The 24,026-nt window shown below is 48.1% G+C and overlaps 1 protein-coding gene across 1 annotated transcript in view; it reads left to right on the top strand.

The window, feature by feature from the left end:
* Positions 1-24,026, top strand: part of WDR59 (WD repeat domain 59) — a 355,903-nt gene that overhangs the window by 277,606 nt on the left and 54,271 nt on the right. Inside the window, exon 20 of the mRNA XM_030203634.1 lies at positions 12,268-12,349. Within this exon, the coding sequence (XP_030059494.1) occupies positions 12,268-12,349 (82 nt within the window). The remainder of the gene's footprint in view (positions 1-12,267; positions 12,350-24,026) is intronic.

Below are 24,026 nucleotides of genomic sequence, written 5' to 3'. Positions count from 1 at the left end.
CTCTTAACTCCGTTTCCAGGGCTTCCTTTCCATTTATTTCTTTCCTTTCCTCCTTTCTTCTTCATTTCTGGTCCTCAGCTTCTGCCTATTTTCCTCATCCATGTGCAGTTTTTCTCCTCTCTTCCTTTTCCCTTATCTTATCTCCTTCCTCACTCTTCCCTCCCCTCCATCCATGTCCAGCATTTATTCTCTCTCCCCTCCTCTCCCCCTGCCCTCCATCCACCCATGGCCAGCAGTGACCCTCCTCTCCCCTGCCCAGCATGCACCCATACCCAGCGACCCTTTTCTCCCCTGCCCTCCATCCACCCATGGCCAGCGACCCTTCTCTCCCCTGCCCTCCATCCACCCATGGCCAGCAGTGACACTCCTCTCCCCTGCCCTCCATCCACACATGCCCAGCAGTGACCCTCCTCTCCCCTGTCCTCCATCCACCCATGCCCAGCAGTGACCCTCCTTTCCCCTGCCCTCCATCCACCCATGCCCAGCAGTGACCCTCATCTCCCCTGCCCTCCATCCACCCATGGCCAGTGACCCTTCTCTCCCTTGTCCTCCATCCACCCATGTCCAGCAGTGACCCTCCTCTCCCCTGCCCTCCATCCACACATGCCCAGCAGTGACCCTCCTCTCCCCTGTCCTCCATTCACCCATGCCCAGCAGTGACCCTCCTCTCCCCTGCCCTCCATCCACCCATGGCCAGCAGTGACACTCCTCTCCCCTGCCCTCCATCCACACATGCCCAGCAGTGACCCTCCTCTCCCCTGTCCTCCATCCACCCATGCCCAGCAGTGACCCTCCTTTCCCCTGCCCTCCATCCACCCATGCCCAGCAGTGACCCTCATCTCCCCTGCCCTCCATCCACCCATGGCCAGTGACCCTTCTCTCCCTTGTCCTCCATCCACCCATGTCCAGCAGTGACCCTCCTCTCCCCTGCCCTCCATCCACACATGCCCAGCAGTGACCCTCCTCTCCCCTGTCCTCCATTCACCCATGCCCAGCAGTGACCCTCCTCTCCCCTGCCCTCCATCCACCCATGGCCAGTGACCCTTCTCTCCCCTGTCCTCCATCCACCCATGTCCAGCAGTGACCCTCCTCTCCCCTGCCCTCCATCCACACATGCCCAGCAGTGACCCTCCTCTCCCCTGTCTTCCATCCACCTATGCCCAGCAGTGACCCTCCTTTCCCCTGTCCTCCATTCACCCATGCCCAGCAGTGCCCCTTCTCTCCCCTGCCACCCCCTCCCGACTTGTTTCACAAATTCTCCTGCTTCCTCCCTCCCTCCCTCCTTCCCGATCCGGTCCCTCACCGACCCTACCTTGGCCATCAAATACTTCGGGGCAGGCAGTGTTGCCTGCCCCTGCCATCGCTGACTTTCCTCCGCCGCCAGATCGCGCTTCAAAATGGCCGCCGAGACTTACAGAAGTCTCGCGAGGCCGCCTCTGGAAGTCTCAGCGGCCATTTTTAAAGCACAAACAGGCGGCGGAGGAAAGTCAGCGATAGCAGCGGGCAGGCAACACTGCCTGCCCTGAAGAATTCGATAGTCAAGGTAGGATCTGTGATGGACTGGATCCGGAGGGCGGAGGGAGGGAGAGCCGGCTCGCCCTTTCCAACAACCGGCTCGCAAGTCCGGCCAAAATTTAACAACCGGATCTTGCGAGCCGGAGCGAGCCGGCTCCAGCACACCACTGCTGTCGATCCATAATTAAAACAAAAACGCTGGCTGCAAGTTGCCTTGGGTCCTGCATGTATACAGAGCTTAAAGACAGAGAGAGAGCATGAGAGACTGTCACAAAATTCTCCCTGCAGTAGCCTGCATCGGAGAGACTGCCTTAACATCCTACCAGTGGCGTAGCTAGGGTAGTTGACACCCGGGGCCGGTCATTTTTTAACACCCCCCTCCAAAATCCAGTACTAGGCATGCCGAGAATACAAAACACTCAGGACCTATAGAGCAATTCTACCATACCATAAGCAGTCATTTCTACGAATCACACAAGGAAAAGGAAAGTATCTTAAACACTACAGTGAGCACTAGAACATCAATTCACCTATTGTAAAACAAAACCAGACAGAATAGTACAGATCGTCGATCCTGTACAGTCAGTGCCAACAGTGCCATGTCTTTTTCACAAACACAGATACACCCTAATCCACTATAGAATAAGTAATAATAAACTTTCTATTTAGACAAAAATTAAACTGACCCCCAAGATGCCAGACTCTGCATACAATGCAACACCACAGAAACATAAAATGTCCCCTAGTACTTTGCAAAATATAAAGACAGCAGATGTAAATTTGAAAAAACTAACAAGTACCAATCACCACTTTACAAATTAACAAATAGAAACAAATGTCTCTCTATATAAAAGACAACTCCAACGTTCTAATTGAAGCCTCACTTACCCAACGTTCTAAAAGTGAGTTGGCAGAGATCGATTTTCCTACATGAGTGTCAGCCCCGCCCACACGTCAAACGTGATGATGTCGAGGGCGGAGCTATGACACTCACCGAACGTATCCAGCACGGACGCACCACACAAAAACGCGACCCAGGCAGGGGGAGGAGTGTTTCCCTTCTCCTCCCCCTGTCACCCTCCCAGGAGCTCAGGCGGAACTGCAAATTAAAAGGATTCCCTGTGGTAGCCGAACACTTTTACCACGCGTCCGAAGATTGGTGAGCCGGGGAGGGGGGATCACGAGATCTGCTTCACACACATAATATGGCCCAAAGAATAATTTTCAGCGCTGATGCGGAGCAGCTGCAGCCTCCATTGCTCCCCTTCGCTCTACAGTGCAGCCACCGCTGATAGGGAGATATTGGGGCTCTACAACCCGTACACACTCGGCGGACAATCGGCGACACAATCCGCAGACCACCCTCGGTACAACAGGGACAAGCGCCCAACTACACATCCTCAGCAAGACGTCGCCAACCTCCCTCCAACATACACAACCAGTCAGAGGGCACCATCGCTACAAACAATAATCCCTATCTTCAAGTAGCAACGACGAGGCAGGGAGGGGACGGGGTCTGCAATACACACATAAGGAGAGCACTCTCTCACATCACAGATGCCATTACATACAAACAAACAATCTCTATCACACACACACACTCACTCTTTCAATCCCTCTGTCTCTCTCTCTCACACACACTCACTCTCGGACTCAGTCTGTCCCTCTGTCTAACACACACTCACACACACACACCCTCAGAGGAGGGTGGGACACAGTGAGGGAAGACTCGACGATGACGAGGAGATTTACTTCTTTTACAAGCAGGGCAGACGCGAAGCGCTGCCTGCGACTCCGTTTCACAAATTTTTTTTAAAGGCAGGGTGGGAGCAGCAGGAGCGGAGCACCCCCCCCCCCCCCCACCACCACCTGCTGACACCCGGGGTGGACCGCCCCCACCGCCCCACCCTTGCTACGCCACTGCATCCCACCATCCTGAGACAGATAGACAATTGTAGGGGAGAGAGCAGGCAGAAGCAGAAAATCAGAGGTGATTGTCAGCAGAGGAGACGAGATTGGGAAGAAGATTTAGACAACTTTGTGAAGACGTACTGAGCCAAATTGACAAATTAAAGAGTAGTAAATAAGACCAAGAATACTATAATGCCTCTGTATCGCTCCATGATGCGATCTCACCTTGAGTATTGTGTTCAATTCTGGTCTGTTATTGAGAGAGACATGGGGAAGCCACTGTTTGCCCTGGGATTAGTAGCGCGGAATGTTACTTCTGTTTGTGTTTCTGCCAGGTATTTTTGAACTGGATTGGCCACTGTTGGAAACAGGATACTGGGCTAGGTGGACCATTGGTCTGACCCAGTATGGCTTTCTTATGTTAATGCAGAAAGGCTTGTGATAGATCATGCATGGATGTCTGAAAGCATGGTTTGTACCTCAAATGTAATGCCATGCCACGTAGAAAGATAATTGCATGCAAATTTTGTGCATGGAAAACTTGTGGCTAAGGGGGAGGGGGTGGGAGCATGCTGGATGCATGCATAGAAAGATTTTGTGGTAAATTGATTTCTTGTGTGCATGTCCAAAAGAAAACAAGTGCTAGCACACACTGGCATCTGTTCTCCTGTGCCTAAATGAGCCTTGCAAAAACTTATGTGCAAGTAGCTTTTGTGAGTCTTATATTTAGGCGCCAGGGTGTGCTTTTACTTTCTTTTCTTTTTTTTTTTTTTAAGACATGCGCGGTGTCAGTGGATCGGCCTTCTCCCCTACTGCTGCACTCATCAGAGCAGTCCGCAATAACTGTGCCTGAGCAGTCAGGGGTACCGGAGGGGGGTTTCCCCCCCTGAATTCGTCCTTCAGACGTACAAGGCCTTTTATGTTACAAAAGTCAGGTCCAGCTTCAGCCCCTTTAGGTGGCTGATAGAGAGGCAGGTGGCCTCAGCAAATCGTCCTAGGGGGGGTCCTGGAATCTAGAGGAGGATATGGTTTCTGAACCAGATCAGGAGATGCCCTTGCTGGAAGAGCCCGATTATTTAGGTGAGAGACAATTTTCTGAGGAGTTCGGTCCAGGGAACCTGGGTGCGGAGTCTGTTCCCGGGGGAGGATCAATCTGTGGTTCGAATTTTTCACAAAAAGGACTTACAGGAGCTTATTTCTTTGGTGGCTTCTACCTTGCATTTTAAAGAAGAGGAGTCCACGGCCCTGGAGGGCCGAAATTAGATCTCCTGGTGAAAGAAGACCGGGTAAGACCTTTTCCTATGCACCAGGATATCAGAGATATAATTCAGGCATAGTGGGATGTACCGGCTGTGCTGGATTCTTCTTTTCGGCTTGCTGGATCTATGGTGCGTCTCTATCCAGTTGCTGATTCAGACAAGTCCCTTCTCAAGTCTCCAGTAGTTTATGCGGTAGTCTCAGCGGTTACTAAGAGGAATACTGTCCCAGTGGATGGAGGTACAGCTCAAGGACATTCAGGATCATTGTATGGAGGCTTTGTTAAAGAGTAGTTTTGATGTCTCCGCTTTGGCAGTTCAGGCAGCTATCTGTGGTTCCTTGGTGGCTAGGGCTTGTTTCTGCTGGTCTGAGAGAGACTTGGATAGAACTTCGGATTACTTGACTTTGATAGACCCCGAAGTAGCAAAGATTGAGATGGGTTCAACCTTTTTGGTGGATGCTTTATGTGAGGACCTCTTCTAAGTCCATGGCCTTGAATGTGGCTGTGAGGTGCTCTCTTTGTCTGCGAGGTTGGTCAGTGGATGCGGCTTCTAAATCTAAGCTGAGTAAATTCCCTTTTAGGAGATCCTTGCTGTTTGGAGAATTTAGACAAGTTTGCAGTCTGGGAGATACTAAGGTGCTTCGACTTCCTGAAGACCAGCCTAGGGCATTGGGTTGTGGTCTGCTTTCTGGGAGAATTGGGGGATTTTCGTTGGTTTAGAGCTGGTAGAGTAGCTCCGGTTTAGCAGTCCCAGTTCTCTCAAAGGAATCAGTCCTTTCGAGGAGCTTGAAATGGAGCAGAGAAACAGGAGACTCTTTCTATTCGGCAGCTTGTCCTGCCCAATGAGAGTTTATTGATCCAGCCTCTGATTCCTCTGGGAGCTTGCTTAACACAGTTCTATTGGAGGTGGGCCTGGATTACCTCCAATCAGTGGGTATTAGAGGTTATTCATGACAGCTACATCTTAGAATTGGTGTGGCATCTTCCAGACGCCTTCGTGGAGTCTCCCTGTTGTTCTCACCTCAAGGTGGGCGTGGTCCTGGGTACTATGAAAAGGCTTCTTGATCTGCAGGTTATTTGCCCAGTTCCCCCCTCAGAGATCAGGCAAGGACATTATTCCATTTTCTTGGTCATCCCGAAGAAGGGTCTTTCCCAATCGATTTTGGATCTCAAGGCTGTCAATCGGACACTCAGAGTCACCAGTTATCATACGGAGACTCTTTGCTCGATCCTTACCTGGATGACTGGCTGATCAGGGCAAAGTCATATCAAGAAAGTCTGGAGGTCACATCCCGAGTGGTGCAGTTCCTTCAGTCTCTTGGTTGGCTGATCAACTCTCTCAAGAGTCAGCTAGTACCGTCTCAGACACTCGACTACCTATATATACCTACCTTCGATACAGTTCAGGGTCGAGTATTTCTTCCACAGAACAGGATTCTCAAGTTGCAGGTTCAGATTTGCGTATTTCTGCAATGGTTGGTACTGAAGGCAAGGGATTATCTACAAGTTTTGTTCTCCATGGCGGTGATGATAGAAGTGGTACATTAGGACAGGACACACATGAGATCTCTGCAGAAGTCCCTACTGTCTAGGTGGTCACTGCAGAAGGATTGCCTGTAGGTGAAATTGCCACTGCGAGCTCGGGAGCTTGGCAGCCTCTGTTGGTGGCTTCAAACTACGTACCTGACCAAGAGGATTCCTCTGGATCCGCCTCTGTATATAGTAGTCACAACAGATTCCAGCCTCAGGGGCTGGGGAGCTCACTGTCTTGGTCAGTTTGTGCAGGATCTTTGATCTTGGCCAGAGACTTGCTGCTCAATCGACCTCTTAGAAACCAGAGCAATTCGGTTGGCTCTGGAAGCATTTAGTTTACTGCTCAAAGGCAAGTTCTGATAGGTACACATCCTATCAGATAACGCCACACCAGTGGCTTATGTCAATTGGCAAGGGGAGACGAGGAGACAGCAGTTGGAACAGGTGTTGGGCGGAGCTTCACCTGGCCGCCCTTTTGGAGTCTCATGTAGCGGGAACGGCAAACGTTCATGCAGACTTTCTCAGTCAACACTCTAGACCCGGGAGAATGGGCTCTCAGTGCAACAGCGTTTCAGCAGTCGTAGATTGCTGGGGGCTTCCGGTCATGGATCTATTAAAGCTGACTCCAGTGGTAACAATCACAGGAATGACACTCCTCCTTCCATTGCCATGGACTTCCATCCTGGATCTTTTGGCTCCAGATCAACTCTATAACAAGAGAGAAAGGCTGTTTGCAGGCTGCCCTGAGGGCTGTGTGGGTGGTGCAGCTATACGGGGCACAAAAATTGCTTCTTGTCCATTGTCTCCCCTGTGGTGGCCACAGCAGAGTGGTCATGGGCACTAGAGGGCATTTTGCATAGGGTATGATTGTGTCTTGGGACGCTCCTGGATGTTTGAACTCCCTCAGCAATGCCCTCCAGCAGTGACACCACCATGCCTCAATGTGGGGCTGATGTTGACATTGCTGACATTGCTTCAGGACTTGTAGAGCTCAACTTTCTTCAAATCAATCACCTTACTTTCTAATTCTTCCTACTTTCTTACTCATCTATATGTTACAACTTTGCCTTACCCCTCACTACCAATTATAATGTTCTAGTACATATTGTGTTGTCATTGCAAGTAGTATACCATGCCATACTTTGTATTGTTGTTCGAATATTTTTACTGCTCTAATTGCCTGCTGCTCATGTTTGATCTATTCTTACTGTACACCGCCTTGAGTGAATTCCTTCAAAAAGGCGGTAAATAAATCCTAATAAATAAAACCAGGGAGTAACAAGGCCTGATGGGCTCAGTGAAGTATCACTCTGCAAGCTGGAGTCCATCCTCTGCTCCAACAATGCAGGTGCATCTAAAACTGGTTCAGCTGTTATGTACGAGGTAATCACTGTTTGCCATAAAATTCTGTAGTCAGAAGAAGGAGGGGAGGGTCCCCTAAGATGGCAAATCGCACAAAATACAGGATTGAAAGCCCTTACAGCAGTCTCATGTTGCTACTATTTGGGTTTCTGCCAGGTTCTTGTGACCTGGGTTGTCCACTGTTGGAAACAGGATACTGTGCTTGATGGACCATTTGTCTGATCCAGTAAAGTTATTCTTATGTTCTAACATTCTGGGAAAGGGGGATCATATTCTGAAAGGATGGACTCCACCTTAACCAGAATGGAACCAGACTGCTAGCCATAACATTTAAAAAGGAAATAGAGCAGCTTTTAAACTAGAATTGGGGGGGGGGGGGGGGGGGGGGGGAGTCAACAGTTGCTAAGGAGTGCATAGTTCAGAGTGAGGTATCCTTGAAGGGATACCATGAAAACAGGACTTTTAGGAAAACCAGGAACCTTTAAGGGGAGAGCAGAGTAAAGATTGCAAAGATCCCTGTCAGCTTCTAAGTAGCTTGTAGATGAAAAGAAAAAATGCAATTAGAACATCTGTTTACAAATGCTAGAAGCCTAAAAAATAAGATTGGAGAGTTAAGAGTACATAGCAGTAAATGAAAAGGTAGATAAAATAGGCATCTCGGAGACCTGGTGGAAAGAAGACAACCAATGGGACACTGAATTACCAGGGTATAAATTATATCACAATGATAGAGTGGACCGAAGTAGAGGGGTGTTACGCTATATGTTAGAGGAAATTGAGTCAACAAAATAAAAATCCAGCAGGAAACAGATAGCAATGTGGAATCCTTATGGATAGAAATCCCATGTATGAAGGGAAAGAGAATTCTGGTAGGGCTATACTACTGTTCACCAGGCCAGAATGGGCAGACAAATCAAGAAATGTTGACAAATTTGCCAGCTTCCCTAATTTCTGTTAACAGTATGATAATGGGTATTTCAATTATCTCAATTACTAATTTTTTGTCAATGTGAGAGAATGCATTAGCGGCAAGAAATTGACCCTCTTCCCTGAGGAAGATTCGAAACCTGACCATGTTGGTGGAGGTTCTTACACTGTGGAAAACAGCTGCAAGTTAAGTGCTGCCAGTGACATTTTTCAAATTTGAGATGTGTATGGATTGTCTCAATACTATTAAAAAAATTTTTTCACTAACTATGGAGTTATGTGGACATTTGAACAATTTTATTTGGAAAATTTTAAATAATTGAAAATTTGAAAAAATATGGATCGATGAAGATTTGCATATTGTTGCATTGGAAAGTCTGGATTGCAACATTTATGCTATTAACTCTGATAATCCTTTAAAAATTTATCAAAATGTGTTTATACAAATTTAGAACATGCTGAGTTACTTATGCATTTACTTATGCAAGTGTGTTTGAAGAGATATTTACTCTGTTTAATTTTGAAATAGTTCCTATTTCATTAAGGCAGCACCACTCTGGTTTTTGAGCTGGTGCTTTCAGTGCCTTCTGGGACATGTAGTAGGCTTTTTTCACACTAGTGTGACAAGCCCTGGCTCCTACCTTGTCACAAAATGCTAGGGAGATAAAATTCCTAGATGAAATAAAAAAAAAACTGCTTCATGGAGCCAACTGGTCTAGGAACTGACAAAAGAGGGTTCTTTTGTCATCTGCAAGTGGTTGCTCTAAACAATTTATTTACACTTGCTGAGACGCAAACATAAATAAATTATACAATGTGTACCATATAATCTTAACGCTCTTTATATTAGTCTAATATTACTACAACTTTAACAAGATTTAGTTAAACAACTCACCAATACCAAGGTACAGACAGCAGTCCAGCAGCGAGAGAGGTGCTATCCATTCTTCTGTGTTGCATCACATATATGATTATCTCCCAGTTGGTGAGAGGTTATATGTGTGCATTCGATGCAAAGAGCTCTTGACTCTCAGAGAAAGAGTCTGATCTCTTGAGGCTAGTAATGGAGGAGCTGAGGCAAGCATATAAAAGAGACCTACAGGGACATTGTAGGGAAGTCCACCCTGCCTTGGAAGAGGGAGGTCACCTAAAAGGAGAGCATCACCCTGATGAAGCAGAAAGTGATTCTCTAGTCAGAACCTGCCCTCCAGGGGATGCAATATCCTCTCACACAGAGGATTTGTCTCCAGGGGCTTCTGCCCCAGTGGGAAGGGTTAAGACCAGTTAGTGATCACCTCCCTCTCAACCTTATCATGAAAAGAGTCACCTAGAACATGTTGGTTCACCACAAGGGCCAGGGGAGAGGTGTATTTTAAGAAAGTATATCTGGTCCTTGTGATGATTTGAAATACTGAGAAAGGTGTGTGGGAGATGGTGGTTTTCAGCAATAATATTTCTTGGAAGTTAGCAAACATGCCACATTCCTAGGAAACATGCCCTACCTTCATCTGGCATCTGCCTACTGTGGGTCTGGGAGAAAGTATATGGAGGTTTGTATAGTGCATATGTTCATCCCCCTCATCTTCCTCCTAATTTCTCATGCCCTACCCTCTTTCTCACCCCTCCCCTCCCTTTACTTTAAATACTTTCATAACATGCCTGACCTTTCCTTTTCCTCACCTGATCCTATGGGTATCAAAGGGGCATGCTCTATTTGAGTTTCAGGGCACATTTCCCAACTCTTTCTTTTCCTGCTGCTACATCTGGAGCCCTTGTTATAATCCTGGGTGAGCTGTAAGCTTTCTGCAGCTCTCCCAGGAATAATGTGGTGCCAGGGCTCTGGAACCATAACCAGTTCTCAGCCCCACTCCAGACAGAGAAAATGCCATCCCTAGTTCCTTGCTTGTGGTCTCAAAGTCAGCGAAAGTGGTAGTGGAGTATCTGTCCAGGAACATAGGCAACTCCTTACCAAAATCTCCCCTGGCAATTGCGCCTTGTTAGAGGTTTCCACAGCAGCAATAATAGTTCTTCACCAAAATATTCTGCAACAGTAATGGCAATAGATCCTCACCAAAATCTCTGGCAGTGATGGCTCCATAACATTGTCCTCTAGACAAAAGGAATGGTTTTACATCTGTGCCATCTTAATTTGTATTTTTATCCATCCAGGGTCCTCATTATACTCTTTTCTATGTGTGGAACCTCTGCCAGACTTCAGTGCCACTATGGACACCATGTGGTAAAAGAAAAGTAAAACTCATTCCGCAGGCCAGATCTAGCTGTCAAGGGGAAAGTTTGGTGGTCTGGGGACAGATGTAGCCTGTGGACTGTAGTTTGGGGATACCTGAATTAGCCCATCCAGTGCCCAATTGGTCCATACTGCTAAAGGTATAGCCAAACTGTACTTCTACTACTTTTGTGGTTTCCTTATTCAGTATTATTATGAGTAGAAGAATATAAATTTCCATACTTAAGAATATTTTCCTTCAAAATCCTCAGCAGTTTTCATAGTCCTAGCACCATGTCTTGAGGTTTCCTACTTGCCACTTTATCTTTTACTAGAATGGATTCCATTGATCACTTTCCTATTTCCATATCGTCCAGCCTTCTGCATGGATTGATGTCAGAAGCATTACTGACATATGGCTAGCTGATATCATCTGCACCTTCATGGATTACTGTTTTTGTCCCCCCCCCCCCCCCCCCATTAGAAAAGTTAATCAAATTTGCCTGATACCATCTTCCCTTTTTGAAAAATGGTAATTTATCCATATATTAAAAAAAAAATTATACATATATTATTAGGTTGTGTAAATTGCTAAGGTTGTTTAAATTGATACTATCTATATAATTGTGGTCTGGGTTAGGGGCAGAGTGAAGGAGTCCTTAAAAAGTTATAGACCCAGTTTACAAAAGGGTTTAACCAGGCAGGGGAGTCGTCTGCCTGGTTAAACCATTCTGAGCAGGCTGGGTGGCGATATTCAGCAGCACTTAGTCAGAGAATGTATTCAGAGGCACTGTCCGGTTAACACAGCACTGTTTTGGGAACTGCTGGAGCAGTTTGGGATAGAGCTAAGCTTCACCCGGTTAGTGGTGATATTCAGTTCACTAACCCAGTAAGTGAATAAAGTTAAGACTGCAAAAAGTCTATCCTAATTTTATATATTAAGCTATTTGGGCACTTTCTTCTATCAGCTGGTGCCATTGTAACTGTGCTAACCTGAACTGAATATTCAATGCTGATGTCTGGATATTGATATGTCTGTATATTTATGATTTTTAAAGTAAAATCAGGACACCAGACATTGAATATCTGGGTTTAATTCGGCCCACAGGCTGAATATTGGCTCCTGTCTGTTTAGCAATGATGTATGCTGAATGGATAAGTTGTCTATTTAGCTTGGGTCTGCTGAAAATATGGCCCTGTGTTTAAGGAATGGCCAAAGTCAAATCTTTTAGTAAACAAATTTCTGAAGCTGTGTGAAGTCTTGCTTATTGATCATAAGTGCTGGAAAGGCTAAATAAAGTTTTCTTACTGTAGTTTGGGTTTCTGCATGAATGTATACTCCTTAGCATGCTGAAGAGTAATCATTGGAATGTCCAAAGTGCTTTAGAATTTACACAGGTTAACATAGGTTTACATTACTAGTGAGTTTATTCACCACTTGCTGTCTAATTGTATTTGACAATGTGTATAGAAGCATTTTTTTCTTGTGATCTTACGATTTTAATGGGCACTAACACTTCATTTTCTTCTACAGATTAAATATGAATGAGATCCAAGAAACATGCCAAAGGAATGCTGCTTCAGCCCTCACCGTGGGACGCAGAGACCTTGTGCAGGTATTGTGCTCTGCCTCACTGTCATACATGGGACTTTACTAGTGTGTCTTCTTGCCCTTGTGTGGGGATTACAGCAATATGTCTCTTGTACACAAGAATACTTTAGACCATGGGTGGGCAACCTTGGTCCTAGAGGGCCCGCAACCCATTTGGGTTTTCAGGATTTCTCCAGTGAATATGCTTGAGATCTATTAGCATGCATTGCCTCCATTGTATGCAAATAAATCTCATACATATTCATTGGGGAAGCCTGAAAACCTGACTGTGTTGCGGTCCTCACAGACCGAAGATGCCCACCCCTGGTCTAGACTGTGATCTAGGAAACAGGAAATTATTCACCCTCTCCAACATTATATTGCTTTCCTCAATCACAGAAGTACCAGTGTTTTTCTTTTTGAACATATGTTAACAAAACTCATAGTGTTCTCTCCTAAAGTCTATATAAAAGCAAGTGGGCATGGGGGACACTGGGATTACTAAATGCTGGCAATTCTGTTTGATTTAAAAATCCAGCACTGGCTCTTTAAATGTGAGTTGGGAGTCTCTGTGCGGATTTTTAGCATTTGTGCCTTCAGAAAGAATTTGCTGTCACCTGAGAGTTGAAATCTGTAACACACTAAGGCAGAGGTTCCCAAACCTGTCCTGGGGAAACCCCAGTCAGTCGGGTTTTTCAGGATATCCACAGTGCTACTACTACTATTACTACTAATACTAATTATTTCTATAGTGCTGCTAGACTTACGCAGCGCTGTACACATTATATGCAAGTACTTTCACTGTCTCCAGAGGGCTCACAATCTCAGTTTTTGTACCTGGGGCAATGGAGGATTAAGTGACTTGCCCAAGGTCACAAGGAGTTGCAGTGGGAATCAAACTCAGGTAGCCAGGATCAAAGCCTGCTGCACTAACTATTAGGCCACTCCTAATGAGAGGAGGCAGAGTATGCAAATTGATCTCATGAATATTCATTGTGGATATCCTGAAAACCTGACTGACTGGGGTTCTTCCAAGACAGTTTTGGGAAGCATTGTACTAAGGGCTAGATTTACTAATGTGTTTTAACGCATATTGTTTAATGCCAGGTAATGGGATGTGTTTACTAGTGCTGTCCCAAGTCGGCCAAAACTTTTTCGATTGGATTCGCTCATATGAATGGATTTTTTTGATTCGATTCATTTCTTTAAGACCACTATCAATACATAGAAAATAAAATTCATTTTTCTACCTTGTTACCTGGTCTTTTAATTTTTATGTCTCTGGTTTCCACTTTCCTGTGTCTTCTTTTAACTCTTTTGCCAGTGTCTCCTGGTCCATTTAGCATTTCTTCTCTTCCATATTCATCCATGTTGAGTATCTCTCCCCTCTGTATCTTTATTCTTGCTCTGTCCAGCCACACCCCTGTGTGTTCCTATCTCCTCTCCCCCTTCCATCCAACCTCTGCCCTCCTCTCCTTCATCCATGGTCTGCCCTCCTCTGTCCACTTTCCATACAGTCTTTGCACCCTCCCCCACAACCTCTTCTATCCAGCCACCGTCCAGTCTCTGGAACACTATAAATAACACATCAAAAATAGTTTTTCCTCATCTAACAAGATACTTTAATCTGAAAAATTAAAGTAGATCTAAAGTGATCTTTCTTGTAAAGACAAACAAAACAGCTGATACATACTAGAGATGCAAATTCATTTGCATACATTTGGTTCTTTAAGGTACCTTTAAAAAACAGGTTTCAGCAAAATCAATTTAATGCATGTTAACCTACGAATTAATGTGCGTACAAGTTATATATTTACAATTCTTTTAAATTGCAATATGTATGCATTAAAAAGTTCTAACATAGTTTAAAATATTTCTATTAATGTGAGTTTGTTAAACAAAAATAAAATTGAAGAAAATTAGAGGAAAGCCAAAGTTTCCATAAATGAACCAGAATTTTTCCCCCTGTGTACATCCTGATGCCTACAAGGGAGCTGTGGGATTTTCCAAACTGGAGAACTGCCAGCATCTCTTGTATGATGTAGACACCAACAGGAAAATACCCAATACCATGTAGTAAAACTTTTTTTAAATACTTTTTATTTGAGGTTGCCTTTAATATACTAATCCCCTAATGTGGAGAGTGTCACATTAGTAAATCCGCTGAAATAGCAGAATTGTATTTACTCCCAGGGCAATTGTATAAAGGGGTTCCCAAATGTGTATGCAAATCTACAGGTGTTAAATGATAATTAAAATAGTACCCCACTTACAAGTATGTGCAGCGGCGTAAAAAGAAAATAAACCCACTACAGAGCTGGACTCTCCATCGGTGTGACTTCTGGTCCTGCCCCCCCCTGATTCACTTCCTGTTTCGGAGCAGAAACGGCACCAGCAGCCTGCGCCAATAGAGAGACCGGTGATGAGTTTTTCTTCTTTTGTTGTTGCTGCTGCTGAGAGAATCACCAACATTAGCTTGGGTGACAGTGGGAGGGAGGTGGGGAAGTCTCGAATCTAGACTCCCAATTTTTTGCTGAAATTAATCGATTCGAATCATGAATTGGACAGCACTACTATTTACTAACTAAAGCACATTACTTTGGTTAACACACATTAATGTGCATTGAAAGTATATAAATATATATGAGGCCCTAAACTTGTATGAGGGAAAGCTTGCTGTTAATTCTTGCAATATCAAACTTGACTTTAGAAACATAAAAACATGACGCAGATAAAGGCCAAATGGCTCATCCAGTCTGCCCATCCTCTGTAACCACTAACTCTTCATTTTTCTAAGTGATCCCATATGCTTATCCCACGCTTTCTTAAATTCTTATACAGTTCTCGTCTCCACAACCTCCACCAGGAGGCCATTCCATGGTTCCATCACCCTTTAAGTGAACAAACTTTCTTAGATTCCTCCTAAGCCTGTTTCCTCTTAACGTTATCATATGCCCCCTCATTCCAGAGTTTTTCTTCATTCGAAAAAGGCTCAATTCCTGTATTTTAATGCCCCTGAGATATTTAAACGTTTTTATCATATCTCCTCTCTCCCTCCTCTCTTCTAGCATATACATGTTGAGGTTCATAAGCCTGTCCCTGTATGTTTTATGTCCAAGATTGCTTACTAGTTTTGTAGCTGCCCTCTGGACCAGCTCTATCCTGTTTATATCTTTCAATAGGTGTGGTCTCAAGAATTGCACACGGTACTCTAAATGGGGCCTCACCAGAGACTTATATAAGGGCACTATTACCTCTTTGTTCCTGCTGGTCATCCCTCTCCTTATGTCCCCAAACATCCTTCTGGCTATGACTGTCGCTCTTTCTATCTCTTTGGAAACTTTAAGGTCATCAGACACAATCAGCCCTCCCACTCTTCCTTTGTACATAGAAGCACTTCTTCACACCCTATATTGTACCTGTCCCTTGAATTCTAATGATCCACGTACATGACCCTGCATTTTTTTAGCATTAAAACTTAGTTGCCAAATATTGGACCATTCCTCAAGCTTCGCTAGGTCCTTCCTCATGTCATCCACACCTTCTGAGGTGTCCCACCTTGTTGCAGGGTTTGGTATCATCTGCAAAGAGGCAAACCTTACCAGACAGCCATTCTGCAGTATCACTCACAAAGATGTTAAAAAGAGCCGGCCCTAGGACCCCAATCCCTTTGGTACTCCATTGATAACATCTCTATCTTCAGAGCAGGCTCCATTTACCATTACCTTCTGTCTCCCTCCGTTCAATGGATTTTTAACCCAGTCAGTTACTCTAGGTCCAGTACCAAGGATACTCAGTTTATTTATGAGTCGCCTCTGCGGAACTGTGTCGAAGACCTTGCTGAAATCTAAGTACACCACTTCTAGCTGCCCTCCCATGTCCAACTTCTGCCATTATCACCTCTAAATCTAGAAGTTTGTTTCCCATACTGTGGGCATTGGTATACAAGGCTCTCCAGATGTACTCTTTTTTCCTCTTCTATAGGGACATTCAGTGTCCTGCCTTTGGGGTTTTTACCCATCTCCAGCAAGTTTAGTTTAAAGCCCTCTTTAGTACTTTAGCTAGTCTGTTTTTGAAGACACTCTGTCCCTTTCTTGATAGATGGACACTATCACTTCTCAGTAGCGCTTGGAAAATCATCCTATGGTCTAGGAAACCAAAGCATTCACATTAGCACCATCCACGCAGCCACACATTTAGCTCCAGGATGCAAGCTTCTCTCATTCGGCCTTTACCTTCAACAGGGAGGATCAATGAGAACACCACCTGTGTGCCTAGGTGCTTCACCTTCTGACCCAAAGCCATGAAGTCCCATTTGATATGTTCAGTAGGATCAGCAGCATAAGAGAGTGGTCAGTAGGCTTGATGAGTCGAGGCAATCTGTCCACAACATCAGGAATCTTGGCACTAGGTAGAAAGCACACCTCCCTGGACAGCATGTCTGGTTGGCAGATATGTGCCTCAGAACCCCTCAGAAGTGAATCTCCAACCAACCACTAACTTTTGCTTCTTACTGGTCACTTGTCCATTGGTGTTGGGAGTTTTGTTGTTTCCTCCTGTTTTTGAGATGTTTTTAGTTCTTCTGCCTCTGACTGCGAACAGATTCTTCGGTTCAATAGGAGATGGAGTAGGAGGGTTGATCTTGCAGGATCTGGCAGCCTGAGTCCAGCTGTGCTCTGTCAGCTGAAGATTTTCTCTCCCTTGGCTGGAAGTCCCGCAATGTTTCAACATGCATCTCTGTGATGAATTTCTGGTTATCACAGATGTGTCTTAGTCTTGCCACCTCTTCTCTTAGTTCTTGTACTTTTTCATGAGGGATTCAATGTACATGCATTTATCACATTAAACCAGTATCTTGCCTTGGTCCAAGCATTCTGTCTGGACAGAGGCAGAAGCTGTAAGGATAGCTCGTTGTTTCTTTGCCATTCTTCGAGTGTAGGAGCTGTTGTATTTGTGGTTCTCCGAGGACAAGCAGGCTGCTTGTTCTCACGACTGGGTGACGTCCGCGGCAGCCCCCACCAACCGGAAAAAAGCTTCGCGGGACGGTCGGCACGCAGGGCACGCCCACCGCGCATGCGCGGCCGTCTTCCCGCCCGTGCGCGACCGCTCCCGCCAGTTCCTTTTTTTCCGCGCCTGGAGAGAGTCGTGCCTCGCCGCTCTCTCTACTTCAGCCGCCGGATTCTTGCGATCGCGTATACGCGGATCGCGCTTCGTTAATTTAATTTAATTTCCTTTTATTATCTTTTCTTTTTACAAAAAAAAAAAAAAAAAGACTGCGCGTGTGGAGCACGCGCTCCCCTTTTCCCTCGCTTCCAGCGGGGACGCTACGTTGCGGCCTAGTGGTCGCTCGGTCGTTTATTTTTTCGTGGTGTGATTTTAGCCACCATTGACGACTTTGACTTCGCCGACGCGATTTTTCCGTCGATGTCCTCGAAGGTCCCGAGTGGATTTAAAAAGTGTGGTCGCTGCGGCCGGCCGATCTCGCAGACCGACACCCACGCTTGGTGCCTCCAGTGCCTCGGGCCGGAGCACAATCTCAAGTCGTGTGCTTTGTGTCTCGGTCTCCGGAAACGGACTCAGGTTGCGAGGCAAGTTCTGCGGGACCGTCTTTTTGGAACTTGCGCCGGCCCCTCGACGTCGACCTCGACGGCATCGGTATCGAAGGCCGGTTCTTCGGTACCGGTATCGATGCCCGAGACATCGACACCGATGGCAGCGACCCCAGGAGAACAGGTCCCGTCGGCCCGCCGGTCCGCCGGTGAGAGTGGGGTTGAGAGGCCGCGTGGGCAGTCGGCCCCGGTCACTCCCTCAGCTCGTGAGCCACGGGACCGAACCCTGTCTGACCCGGTGCCTCGAGACCGAGGGGGATCGACCTCCTCCTCCTCCATGCCCTCCGGCGCCGGTGACGTGCATCGAAAGAAGGACAAAAAGCGTCGTCACCGGACGCCCTCGGTGCATCCTGAAGAGGAGTCGACGCCGAAGCGTCATCGTCGAGAGGAGAGGTCCCCGTCGGTTGTGGAGGTACCGACGCGTCGGGGTTCCGGCACCTCGGTGCCGTCTCCTGGCTCCCAGCAGCTTCCGGCACCGACACCCTTACCGGCCCCACCGCCTTTCCCGGCAGCGGGCCTGGACGAGTGCCTCAGAGCCATCCTTCCGGGGATCCTGGAAGGGCTGATGCGCCAGGCTGTGCCGGCGCCGGGGGTGCTTGCGCCCTCGGCGCCGATGACTGTGGCGCCGGCGAGCTCTAGCCCGGCGCCGGAGCTGTCGACACCGCCGCCGCTTGCGGTGCCGGTCTCGACTGCTACGCAGGTGGAGTCCCCGTCGACGTCGATGGAGGGAGCTCCGTCCCCGCCGGCGCGGGAGTCCACCGCTCGACGACACCGAGACCTCGGTGCCTCGACGTCGAGCCGGGCCCGGTACAGGACTCAGCTACATGAGCTAATGTCCGATACCGAGGATGAGGACTCGTGGGGGGAAGAGGAGGACCCTAGATATTTCTCCTCAGAGGAGTCTACGGGCCTTCCCTCGGACCCCACGCCTTCACCGGAGAGGAAGCTCTCACCTCCTGAGAGCCTCTCCTTTGCCTCCTTTGTGCGGGATATGTCGATCACCATTCCCTTCCCCGTGGTCTCTGTGGAAGAGCCGAGGGCCGAGATGCTCGAGGTCCTCGACTATCCATCACCACCTAGAGAGTCCTCCACGGTGCCGCTGCACAATGTCCTGAAGGAGACGCTGCTCCGGAACTGGGTGAGACCGTTAACTAACCCCACCATTCCCAAGAAAGCAGAGTCCCAGTACAGGATCCACTCCGACCCAGAGCTCATGCGGCCCCAATTGCCCCATGACTCAGCGGTCGTGGATTCTGCTCTCAAGAGGGCACGGAGTTCGAGGGATACCGCCTCGGCGCCCCCGGGGCGGGAGTCTCGCACTCTGGACTCGTTTGGGAGGAAGGCCTACCAATCCTCCATGCTCGTGACCCGCATCCAGTCATACCTGCTCTATATGAGCATCCACATGCGGACCAATGTGCAACAGCTGGCGGACCTGGTCGAGAAGCTCCCGCCGGAGCAGTCCAGGCCTTATCAGGAGGTGGTCAGGCAGCTGAAGGCATGCAGAAAGTTCCTGTCCAGGGGTATTTTTGACACCTGTGACGTGGCATCTCGTGCTGCGGCCCAAGGTATAGTGATGCGCAGGCTCTCATGGCTGCGCGCCTCTGACCTGGACAACCGCACCCAGCAGAGACTGGCTGACGTCCCTTGCCGGGGGGATAACATTTTCGGTGAGAAGGTCGAGCAGATGGTGGACCAACTGCATCAGCGGGAAACCGCTCTCGACAAGCTCTCCCACCGGGCGCCTTCAGCATCCGCCCCCACTGGTGGGCGTTTTTCCCGGGCACGGCAGGCTGCACCCTATTCTTTTGCAAAGCGTAGGTACAACCAGCCGGCCCGAAGGCCTCGTCAGGCACAGGGACAGCCCCAGCGCGCTCGTTCCCGTCAACAGCGTGCGCCTAAGCAGCCCCCTGCGCCTCCACAGCAAAAGCCGGGGACGGGCTTTTGACTGGATCCACGGGAACATAGCCGCCCTACAAGTGTCCGTACCGGACGATCTGCCGGTCGGAGGGAGGTTAAAATTTTTTCACCAAAGGTGGCCTCTCATAACCTCCGACCAGTGGGTTCTCCAAATAGTGCGGTGCGGATACGCCCTGAATTTGGCCTCCCTGCCTCCAAATTGTCCTCCGGGAGCTCAGTCTTTCAGCTCCCATCACAAGCAGGTACTTGCAGAGGAACTCTCCGCCCTTCTCAGCGCCAATGCGGTCGAGCCCGTACCACCCGGGCAGGAAGGGCAGGGATTCTATTCCAGGTACTTCCTTGTGGAAAAGAAAACAGGGGGGATGCGTCCCATCCTAGACCTGAGAGGCCTGAACAAATTCCTGGTCAAAGAAAAGTTCAGGATGCTTTCCTTGGGCACCCTTCTGCCAATGATTCAGAAAAACGATTGGCTATGTTCCCTGGATTTAAAGGACGCATATACTCACATACCGATACTGCCAGCTCACAGACAGTATCTCAGATTCCGCCTGGGCGCACGCCACTTTCAGTATTGTGTGCTGCCATTTGGGCTCGCCTCTGCCCCACGAGTGTTTACCAAGTGCCTCGTGGTGGTAGCGGCCTACCTACGCAAGCTGGGAGTGCACGTGTTCCCATATCTCGACGATTGGCTGGTCAAGAACACCTCGGAGGCAGGAGCCCTCCGGTCCATGCAGTGCACTATTCAACTTCTGGAGCTGCTGAGGTTTGTGATAAATTACCCAAAGTCCCATCTCCAACCGTCCCAGTCTCTGGAATTCATAGGAGCGCTGCTGAATACCCAGACGGCTCGGGCCTTTCTTCCCGAAGCGAGGGCCGCCAATCTCCTGGCCCTGGCTTCGCAGACCAGAGCGTCCCAGCAGATCACAGCTCGGCAGACGTTGAGACTTCTGGGTCATATGGCCTCCACAGTTCATGTGACTCCCATGGCTCGTCTTCACATGAGATCTGCTCAATGGACCCTAGCTTCCCAGTGGTTCCAAGCCACCGGGAATCTAGAAGATGTCATCCGCCTCTCCACCAGCTGCCGCACTTCACTGCTCTGGTGGACCATTCGGACCAATTTGACACTGGGACGTCCATTTCAAATTCCACAGCCCACGAAAGTGCTGACGACGGATGCCTCTCGCCTGGGGTGGGGAGCTCATGTCAATGGGCTGCACACCCAGGGTATGTGGTCCCTCCAGGAAAAGGATCTGCAGATCAACCTCCTGGAGCTCCGAGCGATCTGGAACGCACTGAAGGCTTTCAGAGATCGGCTGTCCTACCAAATTATCCAAATTCGGACAGACAATCAGGTTGCAATGTTTTACGTCAACAAGCAGGGGGGCACCGGATCTCGCCCCCTGTGTCAGGAAGCCGTCGGGATGTGGCGCTGGGCATGCCAGCACAGCATGCTTCTCCAAGCCACATACCTGGCAGGCGTAAACAACAGTCTGGCCGACAGACTGAGCAGAGTCATGCAACCGCACGAGTGGTCGCTCCATTCCAGAGTGGTACGCAAGATCTTCCGAGAGTGGGGCACCCCCTCGGTGGATCTTTTCGCCTCTCAGACCAACCACAAGCTGCCTCTGTTCTGTTCCAGACTTCAGACACACGGCAGGCTAGCGTCAGATGCCTTTCTCCTTCATTGGGGGACCGGCCTCCTGTATGCTTATCCTCCCATACCTTTGTTGGGGAAGACCTTACTGAAGCTCAAGCAAGACCGCGGCACCATGATTCTGATAGCGCCCTTTTGGCCCCGTCAGATCTGGTTCCCTCTTCTTCTGGAGTTGTCCTCCGAAGAACCGTGGAGATTGGAGTGTTTTCCGACTCTCATTTCGCAGAACGACGGAGCGTTGCTGCACCCCAACCTTCAATCCCTGGCTCTCACGGCCTGGATGTTGAGGGCGTAGACTTCGCTGCGTTGGGTCTGTCTGAGGGTGTCTCCCGGGTCTTGCTTGCCTCTAGGAAGGATTCCACTAAGAAGAGTTACTTTTTCAAGTGGAGGAGGTTTGTCGTTTGGTGTGAGAGCAAGGCCCTAGAACCTCGTTCTTGTCCTGCACAAAACCTGCTTGAATACCTTCTGCACTTATCGGAGTCTGGCCTCAAGACCAACTCAGTAAGGAATCACCTTAGTGCGATTAGTGCTTACCATTATCGTGTGGAAGGTAAAGCCATCTCTGGAGAGCCTTTAGTCGTTCGATTCATGAGAGGTTTGCTTTTGTCAAAGCCCCCTATCAAGCCTCCTACTGTGTCGTGGGATCTCAACGTCGTCCTCACCCAGCTGATGAAACCTCCTTTTGAGCCACTGAATACCTGCCATCTGAAGTACTTGACCTGGAAGGTCATTTTCTTGGTGGCAGTTACTTCAGCTCGTAGGGTCAGTGAGCTTCAAGCCCTAGTAGCTCATGCTCCATATACCAAATTTCATCACAACAGAGTAGTGCTCCGCACTCACCCAAAGTTCCTGCCGAAGGTGGTGTCGGAGTTCCATCTTAACCAGTCAATTGTCTTGCCAACATTCTTCCCCAGGCCGCATACCCGCCCTGCTGAACGTCAGTTGCACACATTGGACTGCAAGAGAGCATTGGCCTTCTACTTGGAGCGGACACAGCCCCACAGACAGTCCGCCCAATTGTTTATTTCTTTCGACCCTAACAGGCTAGGGGTCGCTGTCGGGAAACGCACCATCTCCAATTGGCTAGCAGATTGCATTTCCTTCACTTACGCCCAGGCTGGGCTGGCTCTTGAGGGTCATGTCACGGCTCATAGTGTTAGAGCCATGGCAGCGTCAGTGGCCCACTTGAAGTCAGCCACTATTGAAGAGATTTGCAAGGCTGCGACGTGGTCATCTGTCCACACATTCACATCACATTACTGCCTCCAGCAGGATACCCGACGCGACAGTCGGTTCGGGCAGTCGGTGCTGCAGAATCTGTTTGGGGTGTAAATCCAACTCCACCCTCCAGGACCCGAATTTATTCTGGTCAGGCTGCACTCTCAGTTAGTTGTTCTTCGTAGGTCAATTTCTGTTGTACCCTCGCCGTTGCGAGCTTCAATTGACCTGGGTTCTTGTTTTGAGTGAGCCTGAGAGCTAGGGATACCCCAGTCGTGAGAACAAGCAGCCTGCTTGTCCTCGGAGAAAGGGTATGATACATACCTGTAGCAGTTGTTCTCCGAGGACAGCAGGCTGATTGTTCTCACCTACCCTCCCTCCTCCCCTTTGGAGTTGTGTGTTTCATCTTTTGCTAGTTATTCAACTGGCGGGAGCGGTCGCGCACGGGCGGGAAGACGGCCGCGCATGCGCGGTGGGCGTGCCCTGCGTGCCGACCGTCCCGCGAAGCTTTTTTCCGGTTGGTGGGGGCTGCCGCGGACGTCACCCAGTCGTGAGAACAATCAGCCTGCTGTCCTCGGAGAACAACTGCTACAGGTATGTATCATACCCTATAAAGGATATGAAAAATGGCCTATCAAAGTTCCAACCCTATTTTACCACACCTGTTCTGTGGGATGTAGGAAGCGGATAGTTTTAGTGTAAAATCTAAGAACTAGTTCAGATTTACTCTGTGGGTGAAATTGAATGTACTTCCTTACCTATTGATGGGATATTTATTGATTTAATTTTCCCTTTCAGGGTATATAGGATTATTTTCTTATGCTAACATATTGGATTTTTGTATATATTTACTCCAGAGATTATATCAAATTTGATCATGTTATGATCACTGTTATCAAGTAGCCCCAGCACCATTGCCTCCTACACCAGTTCATGAGCTCTATCTACTAAGAACTAGGTCTAGGATTATTCCCCCTCTGTAGGTTCCCAAACCAGCTGCTCCATAAAGCAGTTCTTGATTTCATCAAGAAAATGTATTATTGTATTCCCCAGTTTGCTATCTTTCCTAATTTCTGATAACATTTCTGCATCTGTCTGCTCATCCTGTCCAGCTGTTCAGTAGTACAATCCTATTGCTATCTTTTCCCCCTTTACACATGGAATTTCTATCCATAGGGGTTCCAAGATGTGTTTTGTGTCCAGAAGAATTTTTAGTCTATTTGATTTAAGGCCCTCCTTAATGTATAATGCTATCCCACCACCAATTCGATCCACCCTAACACTGTGATATTATTTGT

Source organism: Microcaecilia unicolor, chromosome 5 (genome assembly GCF_901765095.1).
Source record: "Microcaecilia unicolor chromosome 5, aMicUni1.1, whole genome shotgun sequence".
In the NCBI taxonomy this organism is placed as follows: domain Eukaryota; kingdom Metazoa; phylum Chordata; class Amphibia; order Gymnophiona; family Siphonopidae; genus Microcaecilia; species Microcaecilia unicolor.
The sequence above is the reverse complement of the archived record's forward strand: the minus strand, read 5'-3'. Positions and strand labels throughout refer to the sequence as shown.